Source organism: Neolamprologus brichardi, chromosome 12 (assembly GCF_056152115.1).
Source record: "Neolamprologus brichardi isolate AB-2024 chromosome 12, ASM5615211v1, whole genome shotgun sequence".
Taxonomy (NCBI): Eukaryota; Metazoa; Chordata; class Actinopteri; order Cichliformes; family Cichlidae; genus Neolamprologus; species Neolamprologus brichardi.
In genome coordinates, this window is record NC_142115.1 from 25,999,604 (window position 1) to 26,019,428 (window position 19,825).

General features: G+C 38.5%; 1 protein-coding gene across 1 annotated transcript in view; it reads left to right on the forward strand.

The window, feature by feature from the left end:
* Nucleotides 1–1,282: 1,282 nt before the first annotated feature.
* The window catches only part of loxhd1b (lipoxygenase homology PLAT domains 1b), a 33,413-nt gene continuing 14,870 nt past the window's right edge, over nucleotides 1,283–19,825 (forward strand). The window contains 22 exon segments of the mRNA XM_087848832.1: nucleotides 1,283–1,370; nucleotides 5,099–5,213; nucleotides 5,665–5,745; nucleotides 5,837–6,021; nucleotides 6,161–6,259; nucleotides 6,383–6,531; nucleotides 8,903–9,026; nucleotides 9,349–9,458; nucleotides 11,088–11,228; nucleotides 11,305–11,440; nucleotides 12,092–12,252; nucleotides 12,356–12,442; nucleotides 12,662–12,797; nucleotides 12,896–13,050; nucleotides 13,176–13,336; nucleotides 13,632–13,708; nucleotides 13,787–13,983; nucleotides 14,698–14,890; nucleotides 16,140–16,300; nucleotides 16,415–16,531; nucleotides 16,619–16,733; nucleotides 17,795–17,946. Coding sequence (XP_087704958.1) covers nucleotides 1,283–1,370; nucleotides 5,099–5,213; nucleotides 5,665–5,745; nucleotides 5,837–6,021; nucleotides 6,161–6,259; nucleotides 6,383–6,531; nucleotides 8,903–9,026; nucleotides 9,349–9,458; nucleotides 11,088–11,228; nucleotides 11,305–11,440; nucleotides 12,092–12,252; nucleotides 12,356–12,442; nucleotides 12,662–12,797; nucleotides 12,896–13,050; nucleotides 13,176–13,336; nucleotides 13,632–13,708; nucleotides 13,787–13,983; nucleotides 14,698–14,890; nucleotides 16,140–16,300; nucleotides 16,415–16,531; nucleotides 16,619–16,733; nucleotides 17,795–17,946 — 2,940 coding nt within the window.

Genomic DNA, 19,825 nt, shown 5'->3' on the forward strand with positions numbered 1-19,825 from the left:
GGATTTTCCTACCGGTCACGACATGGTCAAATCTCCATGTCTGGGGGTGCATTCATGGCTGACTCTTTTTATCCCCTTGCTTAGGGCGAATGGATTTTACTAAAATCATATTGTTTTAAATCAGTAGTTATTTACTTATTATGGGTTTTTTGCTCCACACCTGAGATTTTCTATTAATTTGCTGAATAATGTCACTTTTCTTTAAACCCCCAATGATATTAATGTTGCCTCACATTTTGTATGAAGTTTGACAACAAGGTAAAGTGAATTTCCTTATAAGGGGAGTCTTGCTCATTGAATCAAACTAGCATCCTAGAGTATCTGGAGCCTATCCCAGCTGACACTGGACAAGATGCAGGGTACACTCTGAAAGTTGCCAGTCCATCACAGGGCTAACACAGAGAGACAGACAACCTTCCTCACCTACACATACACATCCACACATCTTCTGTCTGGATAAGCCAACCGGCAGCTTCTTGAACAAGAACAACTATAATATGAGTGACCTTTAGTTGACTCCAGTGAACAAGCAGCAATAGTAATTGGCTGACTGCTGTACTAAGCTCTCAAACTCTTTGAATCTATGTTCAAAGACATTTCAGATAAATGCTGAGTTTGATGTCCAGTATTTGGCCCCTGTGGACACAGATGACAGCTGATCTGCTCCTCTGTAGCGTAAACTTCTTCCTCTCTCAATGAATTCAAAAGAAATCTGTATTGATTTACTGCAGTGAGCTTGTTAAGGTTGTCAGGACTGTCATCGTGAACTCCTTTTCCTGGATCCTTCACTGATATGGATCTTATAAACAGCCTCCTTACCCAACAGCTTTCCAACTGAGAGACTACACAGCGAGGGAGTGGGTCTCAAATATCTCTCTTCTCTTTTAACGTGCATTTTGTTTATTTTACTGGTGTTTATTCAGTCATTAAACAGCTGTCTCAACAAACTAATGTTATAGTCTAGCCACTGAAGTGACAACATACATCTGCAGAAACAGTTTAACTGTTATTTTTTGTGTGTGTAAGCTGTGATTGCATAGTCATCAACTAATGAGGAAAATTAGGTGAGCAAATTGAACATTAGCTGTAAAATTAGACACATTCAGTGGCCCAAATCACAGACTGTGAAACCATTTAAATAAGGCCGTGATCGTAAGTTACAACGTAACTGCTGCAATGAAACGCTAATGTGCCTGTTTCACAGATGCAAACATTAACATTTAGGTACTTTGAGTGAGTTTAACTATTTTGAAAAGAATCAGAACTGCATAAAGAGAATGAGATGTTGGGGGAAGAAGGCGGGGGGAAACAGAAGGAGGAAGATGAGGACAAGGAAGAGGAAGAGCTTTCATTGTGGCTGAGCCCATCGTGTAAGGGAATATGTCTGCTGTACAGCCAAAGGAAACATTGCTGAAAATGGAGAAAAAACATTTGCCCAGACAGAAAAGGAATACAAGATGAAGCTTCTTTTATTTTAACTGCTTATGTTGCAGTGAACAGATTTTTTTTCAGTTTGTTTAAAATTAAATTTCATTACAGATATTGTTTTACTTATTACAAGCAGTTTGAAGCACATTGTGATTTTAACTGTATCACTGTTTCTTAATTTATTAAAACCAGCTGGGATAAGCTCCTTTTGATAAGTCAGTCTGGATGACAAAAGCAATGGTCATCCTCTGCTGAGTGGGTGCAAACACAAAAAGCACACTTTGAGCCGATCCAAGCGTAAGTATCTCCCTCTGCTGGTTGCAGTTAAAACTACACGTACAAAAGTCAAAGGAGCTTGCAAAGAAAAGCGTCTGGACTTCTTTAAGTTGCTTGAAGACGTTTCACCTCTCATCCGAGAAGCTTCTTCAGTTTTAAGGTCAAATCGTGGGGAGTCCCAGTTTCAAACCTAGTGGGAGTATCCCCCCACAGAGGGACAAAAGGACTCCCTGATGATCCTCTAATCGCCTGAGCCAAGGTGTGAAACTGGGTGTGGGTCCCAATCAGCCAGAGTTTCGGGTGAGCTCATTGTCAAACCTGGCCCCACCTTATCATGCGAATTCCTGAGGTCAGATGGCCCATACACGTACAAAAACAGTTTTTTCCCCCATTGCAGTATCTGTTTTTAATATCAATTTAAAACTAATTTTTTTAATGGCCTACATTAGCTTAGGATGTTTCTATTACTATATGTTACTTCTAATACATTACACTTTAGAGAGAAAGAATTACTTTCCACTCGATTATATGAAGTCTGAATTTGGCAGGATATTTAAAAGTTTAGGATGTTTGCATGTCAAATATATCAATAACTTGCACATATTAGAGAAACCAACATTAGCTAAAACAACTGATTAAGCCTGTTATTTTAAGGTTTGTACAAAGAACTATGATTGTCTAACAAACTCAATAATTTGTGTAATGTTCAGCAGTTAGTTGATAATATAATAAAACAAATGATCCTTAATTAAAAATTAATTTAAAAATTAATTAAAAATACTCTGTTCGTATTTTGTTTTACTGTTTTAGAGCATAAAGAGAAAACAGAATCTGGATGCTAAAAAGGAAACCTGCACATGCGAAAAACATTTGAATAGAACAGTCAACATCTGTTTTACTGTTGAATAATACATAACATGTTGTTTATATTTTAATAACAGCCTGTAATATAATACCAGTCATGTAATACTCACAGGGTTAGTGGATCCTGACACATGTTTAACATGTATCAGTCATTTCATTTATTTACTTGCTTTTCTAGCAGGTCTCCATTCTGGGAGGGAACCTGCCCTATGCTCTGCTCAGGTTACTTCATCATTTCTCATGAGGTCATGAATAAAGAGGATCATCCCCAGCCACCTACTAAGAAACTATGTAAACTCTGAGTCAGACTTGTCCTCGCAGTGGGTCAATCCTGTGCTGTCGCGGGTCAGTTTAATCAAGTTTCAGCCACAGGAATTGGCTACGGTTACAAGGTATTAAATAAATTAAGATGTCTACAAAAAAGAAAAAAGAAGTCAGAGAGCAGTGGAGGAAACCTAACAGGTTTTTCACCAGATGAGTAGTTGAGTGAGTCAAAGGAGACTGAAGAAGAAGAAGGACAAGGATGAAGCAGGATGTAATTATGACTAATCAGGGTCTGATATGAGGAGCATCTAGGGAAAAAAAAGGAAAATCAGGTTAAGAAGACAAAAGAGTATTCAGCAGCAATAATGAAGTTAATGACAGCAGAACCAAGGGTAGCACGAGAGGAGAATAGTTTCCTGATGTGATTGAAACCACAAAGAAGAAGTCTTCAGTCAAAGATGGGATCAAAGGACAAAAAATCCAAGAAAGAGGAGGACCCTGAAGAAGAGGAAGGGAAAAAGAAAAAGAAAGACAAGAAGAAGAAAGGTTCAGTAAAGGGAGACAGTGATGAAGACACCAAGAAGACAAAAGGCAAGAAGAAGAAGATTGAAAATTATGTTGAAATCTATGAGAAAGAGCTTCGTACCTACGAGCCAGAAAAAGTGGAGAACTACGAGGATGAGTATCACAAAAAGAAAGGTGAACTTTTTTTTCATCACTTGTAAAATGCAGAATTCAAGATGAGGGAGCAGCAGGTGCCAAATATGTATATTCAGGAGAATCAAGGACAATATAATGTCAGTTCTGCTTCAGGAAAGTTATTCGACACCCAGAGGACAGGTGGATCTTTGCAGTTTCAGGAGTCTCACTGTCTCTAGCAGTGTCACTGCCTTAGTTTAATGTTCATGAGGCGGATGAACATAGTGGCGTAGTGAACATAATGTCGTTAATCTTTACGTGGGGTGGTTTCACGTCCATCCCAGTCCACAACAACCCAAAGCAAAGTCACACTGAACTTAACAAAAAGAAACATCATCTTACAAAAACAAAGAAACACAATGACATGCACCACAATATTGTAAACTTTAAATGTTAGCACTTTATTTTAGTGTTTAGACGGCTATTCACACTCACATTCAAGCAAAAGAAGTGAAAGAAAATGGATGGATGGATTTTAGGTTTATCTTTAAAGTATTTAATTATATAAATAAATCTTGTTGTTTCAAGAAGTAAGAAATATAAAGATATATATTTGAGGTTTGTTTAGTTTTAGCAATTTAATTTAGATGTAGTGGAGTGGAATTAAAAGTCATTTGAAGAACAATTAAGCTTAAATCTTGTCATGTATTCGACTTGTGTGTTGTTTCATCATTAAATATTTTTTCATAATCTAAGTAAAACTCAGGTTAACCAGTTACATGTCATGATAGCAGCTCTTAGTTGTGCCTGTCCTCTGGGTGCTCCTGTTTCCTCCCACAGTTCAAAGACATGCTTGTTGGGTTAATTGGTGATCCTGAACTGGCTGAAGGTGTGGATGTGAGAACGTAGAGTAACCTGCTCGTTCCGTGTCTAAGGATTAGCTCAAGCCCTCCCCAACAATTCTATTGGTAAATATAAGAAATGAAAATCTGATTTAAAACACCTTCAACTTCCTCAGATAAACACATCACTTGAATAGACCTTCATTATGCCTGGTTCCAATGATAACCAACCAAAATGATGGACAATTTTGAGAGGAAAATAAGCAATAATCATAAGATTTGTATGTTTTATCTTGGATATTGTGTCACAGTGGATAACTCCATCTAGGGTGCCTCATGACTAGTCCAAAAAACGGACACATCTCAACAAGTCATAGCCTAACGGTCAGACATGTGGCCACTAGTATCATTCTTTGCTTACTTGCCCAGTATGACATTTCTTTTTGACCAGTTCAAAGCACTTACTTGTACTTATTGCTTCATAATCATCTAATTGGATACAGTGACTATCCTATATAAAATATTTAAGATTCAAAGTATCTGTGAGAAACTTTTGAATTAGTGCATTAAATTTGGCAACCTATTGTCTTATCTGAAAACATAACTGGGAACATCTGTGTGGGTTTGAATAAATTAAGCTTACGATAAGTTTCAGAAGGCCAGAAGTACTAAAACTCAAATGCACACTGTCACCTAGTATGTATGTATTTATGCTTAACACAATACCTTAATGCATCTTCACACGTTACTTGGTTTTATTGTTCTCTTCTTTTTGAACCCTGTAGTGTACGAGGTGGTTGCCATCACTGGTGATGAGAGAGGAGCAGGCACTGATGCCAATGTGTTTATTACTCTTTTTGGAGAGTATGGCATCACACCCAAAGTCCACCTGGCTAGCAAGTAAGTCAGCTTTAAAGATTAGTGGAGTTTAGATATAAGCTTGCCTGCAAGTGTAATAAAGATGAAATGACCTGGTTAAATAAACAGCAAAGAGTGATCACTCTAAGAGCCTCCAGTTCAAAATAAACCCTATGTCATTTCAGTATTTATTTTCTATATGAACTAAAACGATGTCTTTCCTTCTCTTTCACAGCACAGAAAAGAAGTATGTATTTATTGTTGTGTTAAAAAATTGCTGTGACAGCTTAGCCATCAGATTGTGCTGTGGTTTTTGGTGGCACCATTTCCTGCATGATTTTTTCAAAGTTTGCATGACTTTGGTAATTATTTTCCTAGATTTACACTTTTACTTCTGATTAGTTTGTATTTATTTTTTACTGAATAGTATGATGTGTCAAAAGAGGATGAAGTTCAGGTGACTTCTGAATTTTAACCTTTTTTGGTATTTCAGGAGTTGCACAGCATTCGAAAGGGCCAAAACAGATGTGTTCAGAATTAGAACTCACAATGTTGGATCCTTGAAAAAGATACGGTTTGTTAGACATGAGATATTTTTTAACACCCTTAACCATTTTTTTTTGACCAGGAACATGTAATTTATCCACATGTTTCTGTTTCTCCAGGATTGAGCATGACAACACTGGCCTTAATCCCAGCTGGTTCTTGGACAGAGTCGTGGTAACGGATGTGATTCGACCTCATCTGAGGTTCTATTTTGCTTGTAATAACTGGCTCAGTAAGATAGAAGGAGATGGCCTTTATATCAGAGACCTGCTGGGCAGCATAGACCCCATGGACATACCCAAATGTATGTATGCATAGATAAAACCCTCTAAGAATCTAGTCGGCATTAGCAGCTGACATGTTTTTAAGAAGTTTATATATCAGGTTTGTCTTTAAACTCTGCAAAAATTGTGACTTTTTTGTACTTTTTCTTAATTTTCCAGATAATAAATTCGTTGTGAGTGTTTTCACTGCAGATGTAAAAGGCAGTGGCACAGATGCAGATGTCTTTATTAACATCTTTGGGGAGTTTGGAGATACAGGTAACACGTGCAGCATATCTGGTCACTTAAGTTTGACCCAAAGAGAAGCACTTTAATGAAACTATAATGAATAAATGAAACTGTTGTTATAATTTATTTATTTATTCATTGATTCTATTTTAGGGGAGAGGCGACTTGACAACGACAAAAATAACTTTGAAAAGGGCACAGAGGACAAATTCACCATCGATGCACCGAACTTGGGCAAAATTAGAAAGATCACCATTGGACATAATAACAAAGGCTCCTCAGCAGGATGGTTTGTGGAGAAGGTAAGAAACAGACACATAAACAGACAGGACAGATATTCTTTACAAGACTGTTCCCCTATGAGTCTGTAAAATAAAATGATGTTGACATGATTCTAATGGTCAAAAGATATGCCCGTCATGAAAAATGACTTCCATTTGTTATATGATACATTAAGGATTTTACTGTGCATTATCTTGAAACAAAAGAGTCTCGCTGTGCCGCTGCCCTGCTTCTGCAGTCGTACTTAAGACATGTGATCTCCTTGTTTCCTGTCGGCTGTCTCATCCGAGACCAGCGTCCCTGCACCTCCAACACATACAGTGAGAGATGAGTTCATTCAAACAGACACGCGAAACACGCATGTCTTCATTCTACCTGCTGTGTAAAGGGACACCATGCCCCATTAAGAGATTGCCTTACAGCAAACAGACAGACGAGTCGGTAGATTTGTTGGTTACTGCAGCACAGGCTGACACCAAAGATCAGTAGTGACAATGTTGCTGAGTCATATTCTATTTGCATTTCAAATGTGTAGCCACTACATTACTTATTACACTGAGATAAATTCTGGACTAAAAGATTCTGAGCATTTATTTGAGGCTAGCTTAGTTTTTGTCATTGCTACTGAAACCTCTATAAGCTACGGAAGAGGATTAGGGCCACTGGAAAAAAAATCTGAGAAACAAGTCAGAATTCTGAGAAAAAAGTCAGCATTCTGAGAAAAAAGTCAGAATTCTGAGATTAAAGTCAGAATTCTGAGAAAAAAGAATTTTGACTTTAATCTCATAATTCTGACTTTTTATGATATAAGATAGTAAGCAAGATCCTGAAAACAAATACTTCTGATTTTTTTTTTCATCTCTAAACCACAAACATACCTTTTTTTAACATGATGAGAGAAGTGTGGGTTTTAAAACGTGATTTTCAATAAAGGTTCTGTAGACTTTGTATGGCCTTTTGCATAATGGCAAAACAGAAAGGCACAAGATGATATCAGAAATCCCAGTAATGGAACTGAATGGTACACTTCTTGTTTACTTGTAGTGACTACACTGTAATGCATCTCAGGTACAAATTTCCTGTTTTGCTGGTCACTGAGAAAACGAGATGGTGCTAAAATTCTTCCATGTTTTGTTTAACAGAGTGGTCCCACCCTAGTCTCAACCTGTCACCTCCTTTGACCCACAGCCAAGGAGCTAACTGTAATAATAGCTGAGGGCTGTCCTCCTGCAGCTGAACAAAAATACTGTCTGACAAACACAGAGGTGACAGGGGCAACAGTTTTTTACGGACAAATTAATGCACATTTAGGTAAACAAAGTAAGACAACTCAACTCCACATTTATGTCCAACTTCCTGCTTAATTTTGGTGGTTTGCTAGTATTTTTGGGGCTGCCTGCAGTCTAATGAACATGAGAGGACAGATCTAGTAAGCCCTATTGAAAAGCTTGATGAAGCAGTGGTGCTCAATAACTAGCAATGGAACTCTTCATGGCTTTATGTGCAACACAGCATGGCAAAGTGAAGCTCCTTCACTTTAACAGCTGTGTGTGTTTTCCTGTTCTGTCTTTTTCTTATATGAACAGTGCCCTCTATTGTCAAAGAGCAGGTTCTTCTCAAGCATTTCACTCTCGCTTGCAACATAGAATATTATTTATGTTTAACAGATTTTGGGAGTGACCAAAAGTAGCTTCTCTTTCATTTTGATGTGACTTTAATTACCAAAGCCAACCAAGTAATATGTAAACAACTGAATCCAAAAAATCCCCAAAATGTCAAAAATAGAATTCGGGGAATATAAACTAATATTAATGAATTACACATACATCACACCAAATGTAACAAGCTGCAAAGTATTATAGCTTATTATTTAAAGATAGATAGATAGATAGATAGATAGATAGATAGATAGATAGATAGATAGATAGATAGATAGATAGATAGATAGATAGATAGATAGATAGATAGATAGATAGATAGATAGAGCATAAGGACAAAATGGATGCTAAAAAGGAAACCTGCGCATGCAAAACACATTTGAATAAAACAGTCATCAACATCATATTCAGCACTCTAGGAAAGGAACAGCCACTAAGTGGATACTGAATGACAATCGTGCATGTTTCACCTAGGCAGCAGACAAATGTGCTCAGTCAGCTTTCCAGCCTTTAATTAAGAAACTGTAATTTGAAACTCGGACTGCTCTGCCTCATTTCATCCTTCTACTGTAACTTTCTCTGTAAGACTGATCATAGCATTGCACTAATGTGACCTGTACTGAGCAAGCACATGAGAAGATGAAGCACCACTATCTCATTTTATTTAGGTTTTTTGATCTTTGCAGTTTCTAGTGTGACCAATTATACTGAATATTGCAGTTTTTTTCTACAGGTGATAGTAGATGATCTTGGAAACAAACTAGTGTATGAATTCCCCATCAGCCGCTGGTTTGCCATCGATGAGGATGATGGGAAGATCCAGAGGGACGTTTTGGTTGGAGGGAGTCAGCCCACAGGTGAAGATGAAATTTGGAAAATTGGTTTTTAAGCCTGAGACAATTAAACTGGCTTAAACGATGCCAGCTTCAAGGATAGTTAACAATTCGGAGCTGTCTTACAAAAAGGTTTCCCTCAGTTTTAATTAATTATTAACTATTAATGAATAACTGCAGACTAACCTTACCAGAAAGCTGTGTAAGCAGCTTCTTGGATCCGACTACTATTGTTTAGATCTGGGTTATCTGGTCCTGCTCGTATCCTTGGGAGTACGGGTGCTGTGAACCATGGCGACCCACTGGCACTACCTGTGATAAGCTAACATGTAACTGTATCCATCAGGTATTGTGTACAATGTCCAGATTGTGACAGGAAACATCCGGGGTGCCGGGACCAACTCCAAAATCCACATTGTGATGCACGGCACGAAAGGCTTGAAGAACAGTGGGAAGGTAAAGAGGAAAATCAAGACACAGAACAGAAAGCATTTTACTAATAAGTGTTGCAGGAGTCTTTATTTTCATTCCCAAGAGGAGAGATCATTTTAAGGAACTGAGCAGGATTTATTGAAATAAATAAAGTTTTTGGCAATTAGACACCAATGAAGCCAGATCTCAGAGCAGAGTCCAACTGTGGTAGGAAGTAGGAGAGGACCTGTGGAGACTTGATAAGGATCTCCGTCTGGCCAGGGTGAATTGAAGGTAGAGTCTGAAAAACAGAATGACATAAGAGCACTGAGGTTAAAAGCACAGAACAGAGGCCGACTGACTCGCAGAAGGGGGGCAAGAAAATAATTAGACCAGAGTGATGATGACAGAACTGAGTTTCACAGAATAGACTAGCAGCCCAAACACCCAAGAATCTAGGCAGATGAGTCAATGCAGATCTTCCTTATTAAACTTTTGCCTTAAACTTGATTCATTTGAAAACAGAGTTGTTAAAAGTGGCCTTAACTTCAGTGGGTCTCTGCAGGTGTTTTTCTTTAACTCAACGTTTTTCTGGTCTAATGCAGGGCATTTTTTATTCTGATTTAGTCCCCTTTTTTTTACTACCTGAATCTAAAGTAGATATAAAAGAGGGATAATTTTGAAGACTTGAGTTGAGAGACTGGTCCAGTCAAGTGCCTCCAATTAGCTGAGGTGCTGCCTCACCGGTTTCACCCTCCTTTTGTCACTCAAACCATCCCCACCTAAGCATGAATTAATTACAGATTAGATGAATCCACTATGGTTGATTTTACTCTCTATAGCTGCCATAGCCATACAGAGAGCAAACCCCTTTTTTTCCCCCAGACAGCACATTATATTTATTCTATAAATTCTTTGGCATTGTAGGATTTAAAGAACTTTTTTGGTCACGTTTGCCAATTTACCAAGGTTGCCTCTTAATGTTAAAAGCTCATCACTTTCATTTTTATGTATTTTTGTGATAAATGTACTTTTTGTGTAATCAGTGGGACCATTTTATGTATATTTATTTAAATCTTGGAAATATGGCATCTAACCAGATGGCAACTCTGGATGACATTACCTTGGCCTCCAGGAACACTGTGAGGAATCATGGAGTCATTTTTGACCAGGATATGTTTGTCAATGCACATATTAAACAAATATATAGGAGTATTTCTTCCATTTGCCCAATACCTCTAAAATTAGAAACATCCTGTCTCAGAGTAACGCTGACACCGATCACCCTAACCGACCGCCCCTCCCTGAGCCTGGTTCTGCTGGAGGTTTCCAAAGGACTTGCTCTTAGGGGGTCATATGCTTGTTGGGGTTTTCGCTCTTGAATTATTGTAGGGTCTACCTTACAGTACAAAGTGCCTTGAGGCAACTGCTGTTGTGATTTGGCGCTGTGTAAATAAAATTGAATTGAACTGAATGTGTATGTATTACTGCAGATCAATGTTGTGTCAATGCGTCGCTTCTTTTTTTATAGGTTTTTATAGGTATTTAAATACATAAAATACTCACATGCATTACATTTCTTTTCATGTGACACAATTTTCTGACCAGTGAGCATGAATTAGGTTCTTTGTGGACAAACCAGACTTAAACTTTTCCCTGTTGTGCTTAATCAAGGTCTTTTTGGAAGGAGGAAAGTTTGAACGGGACTTAACAGACATCTTTAATGTCGAGCTTGCTGCACTCCTCAGTCCCCTGAGCAGAGTCACCATTGGACACGACAACAGAGGGATTAGTACTGGGTGGTACTGCGAGAAGGTACATTTCCACAAGCACCCTTTAAAATGTGTTCATTTTCAATTAAATAGTTTAACAGAACTTGCGTTCTTTGCAGGTTGTGGTTTACTGCCCATTCACTGGAATAGAGCAGACTTTCCCGTGCAGTAAATGGCTGGATGAAAAGGAGGGAGATGGGTTGATAGAGAGAGAGCTCTACGAGATGGTCTCACTCAGGCAGAAGAGACAGAAAAGTGAGCTGAATGTCAGTAATTACGGCTAGTCAGCGGTGGCAGCTAATGCTGTCATTTCCACTTTTATTTCCTGAACCACTCAGTAAATGAACTCACAACCGCATCACATGTAACACAAATTTGCATAATGACTCAGTAGGCAGCCTGTCTTTATTCTGCTTTGTGTGAAATAGCCAGTAAATTCAGTCCAATATCTATTTTTGAAGACATGTAACCGCTGATTGCATTTGTTATGTATTATCTTAGTTTTCTTCTGGTCGACAAACATAAACAGCAGAAGTTTATTATTTCGACATAAATTTGTAAAGTGGGCATTCCTTCACTGCCCAGCTTCATGCTCATTCACAATCACAAAAAATCACAGTTGGGAGCTGTCTGCTGCAATCACCTCAAAATGGTAGTTTCTGTCCTGAGAAGATTTTTAATGAGCAAAAATGCATTTTCAGCTGCTCCCCTGACATCTTTAAGCTCTTGTCAAAAAATCCTTCCAGAGACTTTGTGTTCCTACTGCCCTCAAATGTGTAAAGCATACTTTATTTCACTCTGCCAAAGCAATCAGGGAGAATGGATGAGCTCTTAGTCACAGTGACAAACAAATTATGATGATGGCAGTCCTAATTTAAGATGATGATTTGAGTTCACATTCCTCAGAGCATCCCTGGTCGCTGTGGATCTGGACGTCGGACCTGCCCAGCGCAGGAACCGATGCTGATATCTCGTTCCAGGTGTACGGAGAAAAGGGCAAGTCAGACGAAATCAGCCTGGACAACAAAACAGACAATTTTGAACAAGGACAAGTTGACAGATTTATGGTAAGTATCCTACAATTCAGTGCTACACACATTAGTATCAGCACGTCAGATACTGAGGCTGCACACAGTAATAAACGACTTTTACCTTGACTTAAAATCACAGGTTGAACTTCCTGATTTGGGAAAACTGACCAAACTCCGTATCTGGCATGAAAAGAGGAATCCTTTTGGAGGATGGCATTTAAGCAAGGTGAGAATTTCTCAACTCTAGTAATCGGATAAATTATCTCAGCTGTGACATTTCCATACCTATTTCTGCTAGTGATTTCATAAAAATCCTAAAATTTCAAACAGCCAGTTTTTAGGCATTCTAGCCTAGCAAACACAAGAATGGTGCTAATATAAAGAAATCAGCATCCTCAGCTCCAACTGATACAATCAAAAATCAATATCATCTTTATTCATTCAGGCAACATTAATGAAAACATTAACGAAGGAGAAGTATACATTTCCTTGTGAGCGGTGGCTGGATACTAATGAAGATGATAATGAGGTTGTGAGAGAGCTTCCCGCCACCGGAGAGCTTATTGCTGAGCCTCTGCCCTGTGTGTATATCCACATTCACCATGAACAATCCAAATCTTATTAGCTAAACAAGAAGAAGAATGTAAGCGACGATGAATTATGTTATTGTTCTCTGCAGTGATTAAATACAGAGTAACTGTCTGCACGGGGACGGTGGGTGGTAGCGGCACAGATGCATCTGTTTTTCTAAATCTAATTGGAGACCAAGGGGACACCGGCGATAGGGACCTGATCAACTGCAAAAACAACGTCAACAAGTTTGAGAAAGGAAGTGTATGTATATTTAGCACTGCTCTCTTAAACATAGAGCTCACGAAGAAAGCTTCACTCTTCCTTTGTTTTTTCATTTAGAAGTCACATGACTGATCTTCATCCAATCTAATTGTGTGTTTTTCTAGTTGGATGAGTTTCTAATTGAGGCGGTGGCCATTGGGCAGATCCGCAGGGTGAGAATTGGACATGATGGCAAAGGTGGAGGCTCTGCCTGGTTTCTTGACAAAGTGATTGTAAGAGAGGAAGGACAAGCTGAGGCAAATGCCGTGGAGTTCCCCTGCAACAGGTGCTCTCATCAGTCACAGTTGTTGCGGGGAAATAAAATCGACACTAACTAGTCACTTTGTTAGGAACACTTCTTTAAAGACAGGCTGCCTCATTTCTTTATTTTGATGTGCACATAAAGTAAAGATCCTGATCCTGAAGATTTTATTTGCTGCAGTGCTGGCACATGAATGAATGATTGGATGATTACATGTTCCTAAAAACATGTTTTGCAAGTATATACATAATAGTTGTTAAACTGTGTGTGTGTGTGTGATGGATGAGATAATAGTTTGTTTACTGAATGTGGCGTGCAGATGGCTGGCCCGCAACGAGGATGATGGACAGATTGTCAGAGAATTAGTTCCGTTTGCAGAAGGACAGCGTCTTTACAGTAAGTTAAAGGAATCTGACATTTCAGTAACGTTTGAATTTTATTGTCATGCTTATATTTGTTCTCTGTGTGTGTCAGATACCAACTATCACATCGCTGTGAAGACAGGTGACATCCCCGGAGGTAGCTCTGACTCTGATGTGTTTGTGAAGCTCTATGGAGAGAAAGGTGACACCAGTAAGATGATGCTGGTGGTCTCTGCCAACGACCTGGGGAACTACTTTGAAACAGGCCGCGTTGACATCTTCACAGTGGAAACCTTTGACATTGGACAGGTTTTTGTCATTTGATGTTGATGCCAATGTAAAGTACTATGCATAAGTCTTCCCCTTTAATTCTTTATATTTTGTTTCCATGGAAATTGACTTTTTTTTTTTTGTAATTTTTTATGCACCAAAAGGTGATTCCCTTGTTTCAATTGTACAGACTGTGTTTTTAGCACATATTTTCATGTAGGTTTGCACATTTTTCAATAAATCTCTGCACCTATTTTCCAATTTTCCTTGCAAATTATAAAGATTATAAATAAGAGGTGGCTGGAGACTTTTACACACTACTGTAGTACTATGAAAAGCTTTACTAAAGACCTATTCTCACTTATGAAAGACACATAGCCTTTTGTGATTCATTCTATTCTATTAGAGGGTAATACTCTCCGTATTCTAATAAAAAAAAAGATCTTAACTGTAGTCTAAACGCATTTGTACCCTTACTACTAATTACTGTTGCTTAGTTACTGTTACAAACACATCATAGAAACAATGTTTGTAGTGTCTGTTTGTGGACAGTGGCTTAGCAACAATAATTGTCAGTAGTATTATGATATTTTATTCAATTTGCTCCAAATATGAGAGGATATTTGCTAAAGTAAAATGGAAAAAACACATAACACAGATTCTATTGTTTTGTTTTTTCCTGTGAACTTTCAGAATTTCTGTGTGAAACGTCTTTAATAAAATGTAATTGGTGTCATTTATTTATTCTTCTAGATCAACCGTCTGTTGATCGGCCACACTAACAAAGGCATGCGTGCGGGCTGGTTCTTGGACAGTGTTCAAATTTTGGTTCCAGTCCATGGAAAGAATTACATGTTCCCCAGCCACCGCTGGCTGGACGAAGATGAGGCAGATGGCAAAACAACGGTGGAGCTCTACCCAAGCGAGATCCTGGATGTAGAACAATGTAGGCAACACATTAAGCACAAGAAGAAAAACACTAATAAACAGTATTTAAATGAGTGAGTAAGTCAAAAGTCAAAATGGGGAGTCACCTTCACATACCAAGGTTAATAATGGAGCCCTTCAGTGAGGTTACTATGCAGATGATACTAGGGTTATTGTACTCAGCCCTAAAAATATGAGAAATAAGGCATCTAACCATCTAACTCATACTGGCGTTACTTTGGCCAACCAGTAACACTGTGATGAATCATGAGTCATTTTTGACATTTTTGATACTGAAAAACTAATTTATTACTTCTAGGCTGGGCCAGTGCAATTCATTGGTATCAAGATGTTCTGAAATTTACTTAAAAGGTCATCAATTGATCCCGAATTCCACAGTTTGATTATTGACAGTTATGACAAAGAGAAAACATATTTCTCCTGTATTAGCATTTCTTTATCGGCCACTTTTCAAGTCTAGAACTGAATGTAAAATCCTTCTCCTCACATGCAAAGCCTAGAGAAATCAGGTACCATCATATCTTAAATATTTCATAATACCATATTATCCCAATAGAACACTTCGCTCTCAGATGGCAGGCTTACTTGTGCTTTCAAGAGTTTCCTAAAGTAGACTGGGCCCAGCACCCAGTTGATATTTGGGTGATAGACACACTCTCTTCTTTTAAGACTAAGCTCAAAACTTTCCTTCTCAGCAAAGCTTATTTGGGGATGGGTGAGGTGAACCTAAACTGCTATGCTGCTATGGTCCCAGGTCTCAGGGGGCTTCTCATTATGCACTGAGCATTTATTTTCCACTCTTTTCTCTCTTTTTGTTTTTACACACCACTTGCAGTTACCTAACTCTGCCTCTCTCTCCCAGTGTGTCTTTTGCTGTCTTTTCTTTCAACCAGTCCCAGCAAAAGGCCGCCCCTTCCTGAAGCTGGTTCTGCTGGAAGTTTCTTCCTGTTCAAAGGGAGTTTTTCCTTCCCACCATCACCAAGTGCAAGCTCATAGGGGGTTGTCTCTTTGTTGGGTTATTTTAAAATATTTTTTAGACTGTAGGGTTTGGGGCCTGCAATATAAAGTACCTTGAGATAAAAGTTATTGTGAATTTCCACTATTTAAAAACAATTACACTGAACTGAATTATTATGTAAGGAGTTTTGAATATATGAGCTTACACATCTATAGTGTATGTGTTAACACCAATGCTGCACAAAAAATACTTGTGTTCACTTTCACATTCATCGATCTGCATTTTCTAGTAATAAACTATGAGATAACAGTCATGACCGGAGATGTGGTGTTTGCTGGCACAAATGCTGTAGTCTTCATCCAAATCTTCGGGGACAAGGGGAAGACGGAGGTTATCACACTCGAAAGCAGATCCAACAACTTTGAACGGAATACCACAGAAATATTTAAGGTTTCAAATCTGGATTTTATGATTTCCAAAACTCCAAATCTATTGCAACAATTTAACGTAAATGCAGAAGTAAGTGTCCAAATGTTGAATCAAAACTTTTCAATTGTTTGACAGATAGAGGCCAAAGATGTCGGAAAGATCTTTAAGATACGCATCGGTCACAGTGGAGCCGGCATTGGATCTGGCTGGTTCCTGGAGACAGTGGACGTGAAACATCTCATCATGGCCTTGGTGCCCAAGGAGAAGAAAAAGGAGGACAAGAAGAAGAAGAAGAAAAAGAAGAAAGAGGAAGATGAGGATGAGGAGGGTGGCGAGGAGATGCAAGAAGTGGTGCTGACATATCATTTTCCCTGTTCACGCTGGTTGGCTGGGGGAGAGGAGGACGGCGAGCTGGTGGTGGAGCTGCTGCCTGAAGATGCAGAAGAGATGGAAGGTACTAAATGAACAAGCTTTTAATAAATGAAAGTGTTAACTGTTTTATTTAACACAGTTCATGATGATGATGATATATAGTAATAATCATCATAATAGTAATTCCCAGTTGTTCAGTGGCCATGGATTTGCAACATAGTACAAAACGAAACCCTTTTCTCCTTGCATACTCCACAATAAAAATGCACCAAAATCACTCTTTCAAATATACCACCTGCAGCAAAATGGAGCTGCTATTCATGCACGGATAGAGTCAGGCAAACAAAGCTTTGTTCGCTGGTCCATGAACCCTCTATTTATATTATATCAAAAATGCAACAGCATTAAATGCATTTTTAGAAATTGCATATGTTCTTTAAACACTTCTCTGAGTTTGGAGCATATTAAAGTTTCAATGCGTGAGATTTTCATTATAATTTTTTTTATATTATTAATGACTGACATCAACTTTTGCAGTCTCACTGACTGTGTGCACTCCTTAGTTACCTCCCTATGTGGAAATCTAGTCATGGAGGTAATTTACCATCTGCACTGAATTCAAATGCCTTTTCACATGAATAATGCATTCAGAGCAAAGGAAGCATACCAGTGCTGGATGAAATTCATGATTACATTGCACGTAATAATATTATTAAGTCAACCAAAACTAAAAGATTTAACATCATGTCTTTAAAGTTAGAGAGAAGAAAAGGTCTGTTTTATTCAAAGAGCACCTCTTCTTCCCATATGCATCCCTTCTCCTCACATAGTTAATTAATTTAAGACATAGGCTTAAAGCAGGTGTATTTTCTATCAGTTTTCCAGTGAGCAGCCACCTGTCTGCATTTATCTTTTTGAACAAGACTTCACAGTACCACCTTATCCCATTTTTAGTCATTTAAGAAAATTCAATTAGCTACAGCTAATAAGCAATAAAGAACTGAAATGTCTTTTTATTTACGACATCTTTATTGTGTCTTCAGTGTTGTGTTTTAGCCATAATTGGTTCACACATTTTACTTGGAGGGCATGTATGACAGGTTAACAAGGTGTTAGTAATTGAACCCTTGTTTTGTCTGACAGTCAACACCTACGAAGTGTGTGTCTTCACTGGTGACATGATGGGAGCCGGGACCGACGCCAATGTCTACATTAATATTTATGGAGAGAACGGAGACACTGGAGAGCGCTGCCTGAAGAATTCTGACAACATCAATAAATTTGAGCGAGGGCAGGTAATAAAGGAAATACACAATCACTTCTAAATTTGTATGATTATAAAAATGATCATTTCGATTTAAAGACGTCACTTGATTATATTTGTGATTATGCTCTATTGTGGCAAGTTCTACGAATTGATATTCTTTAAAAAAAATATCTTAGTAGCTTTCATCACAGCTGAACACCTTCATACATTTGCTCAAAAATGTGTCATGCTGAAAATTAACCAGCAGTTAGTCAAAGATTCAACATGAGTTCCACTGAGGTGTGGGTGGGAGCATATTCTGGTAGGGTTACAAACACTCCCGCAGGCAAGCCGGCTTGGACTCACAGGAGTCCTCTGCGTCATTGAACCGTCCTACTTTTACTCCATACTTTATCCACACCTGTTAATTAATTATCACAGCTGGCCCTGTAAGAACATAGAGCTCACTTCAGTGGAAAATGGGTCTGTTTCTTTTTTTTTCTTTTTCTTTTTCTTTTTTTCTGCCTGTCCCATTTGGTTCTTTAGCCGTCAGAATTGTTGTCTGAAGACCAACAAGGATACCCAATGGATTTATTTTGCCAAATGGATCATCATGGCATTGCCGTATTGGTCCATTTGATCGACCTTTGTTTTTATTATTTATTTTATTTTATTTTCAGTTGTTACAGACGTGACAGACATGAGTGAGGGATAGGAAAGGGAGAAAGAAAGAGGAAGGAAAAGAAAAACAGAAGGGGAGAGGGACAGTGAGAAAGGGGGGAAAAAAATATCTCCGGGATCACCTGTTGAGAGAAAAAGAATAGAAAACAAGCAAAAAAAACAAAAAAACAAAGCAACATACTAAACACAACACCATCGCATTAATCTAGCTAAGTGTAAACAGCAGTAAATACTAAATATTGAATGTTGTTGTGCAGCACGCAGGACAGACAGCGCACAATGTGCTTTGAAGTAGCAGCCAAGAAAGGTGTGATTTAAGTCTACGAACAGTGAACACCCGTGTGCACACCTGTGTGGATCGGCGCGCTTGTATTCAAATGGTTTCCCCATGTAATGGTCTGCAAGAGGATGTAGAGAGCCATAGCCCTGTCCCCCAGGGCATGAAGCAGGCATGGAGGAGATCCAGGCCCCAGACCAGGAAAATGGGTCTGTTTCTAAGACACAAGTAAAAAGTCCATTCAGTGAGTGGGAATGTTTGGTCTGTGGTTGACAGACATCTACACCTTTTCTCTGTTTAGTTCTGTTTAAAATCGGGGGTTTTTTTCATTAAAGATACTTTAAGATGCATATATATTATAACAAAATTTAAGAAAGAGAGATTATTTATGACCAATTAAAGCTCCTAAATAAACAGTGTCACCCTCAGTTCTGTAAGGGAATTGTTCTTTAAAAAAATACTTTTATGTGATACAATGTAAAAAAAATACTATATTTTACTCATGAGTGAGTGCCTTAACAGTGAAATAAACTGAATATTTCCTTAACAACCCCACCTCTCTTTCTCTCTCTCCTTCTCACCTTTTCTTCCTTTTTTGCTTTCTTTTACTTTTTCTTGTCACACTTGGTTTGTTTCGTTTATTGCTAGTACCTTTTTTTTCTTGAGCTATGCCATCACCGGACATGTTGCTTGGGAGACTTCTGCTCTGTTTTCTCGACCCCTTATTACCATTTTTATTAAACGTGCTGCAGTTGCATGACGACCGGAATAACAACAACAGACATCCCTGCAGAAATCAGAGGATAACAAGCAGGGGATGTGGAAGTAGAAGGAAGCTACAAGGGAAAAGAAACCAGCCCAGAAAACAGACACTGTCATGCTTGTGAGATGACCACGGAGAGGCTAACAGCTTTTGTGAGAAATGAGGGGCCCTTCATGTTTGTATTATACTGAGTGTCACAGAAATACA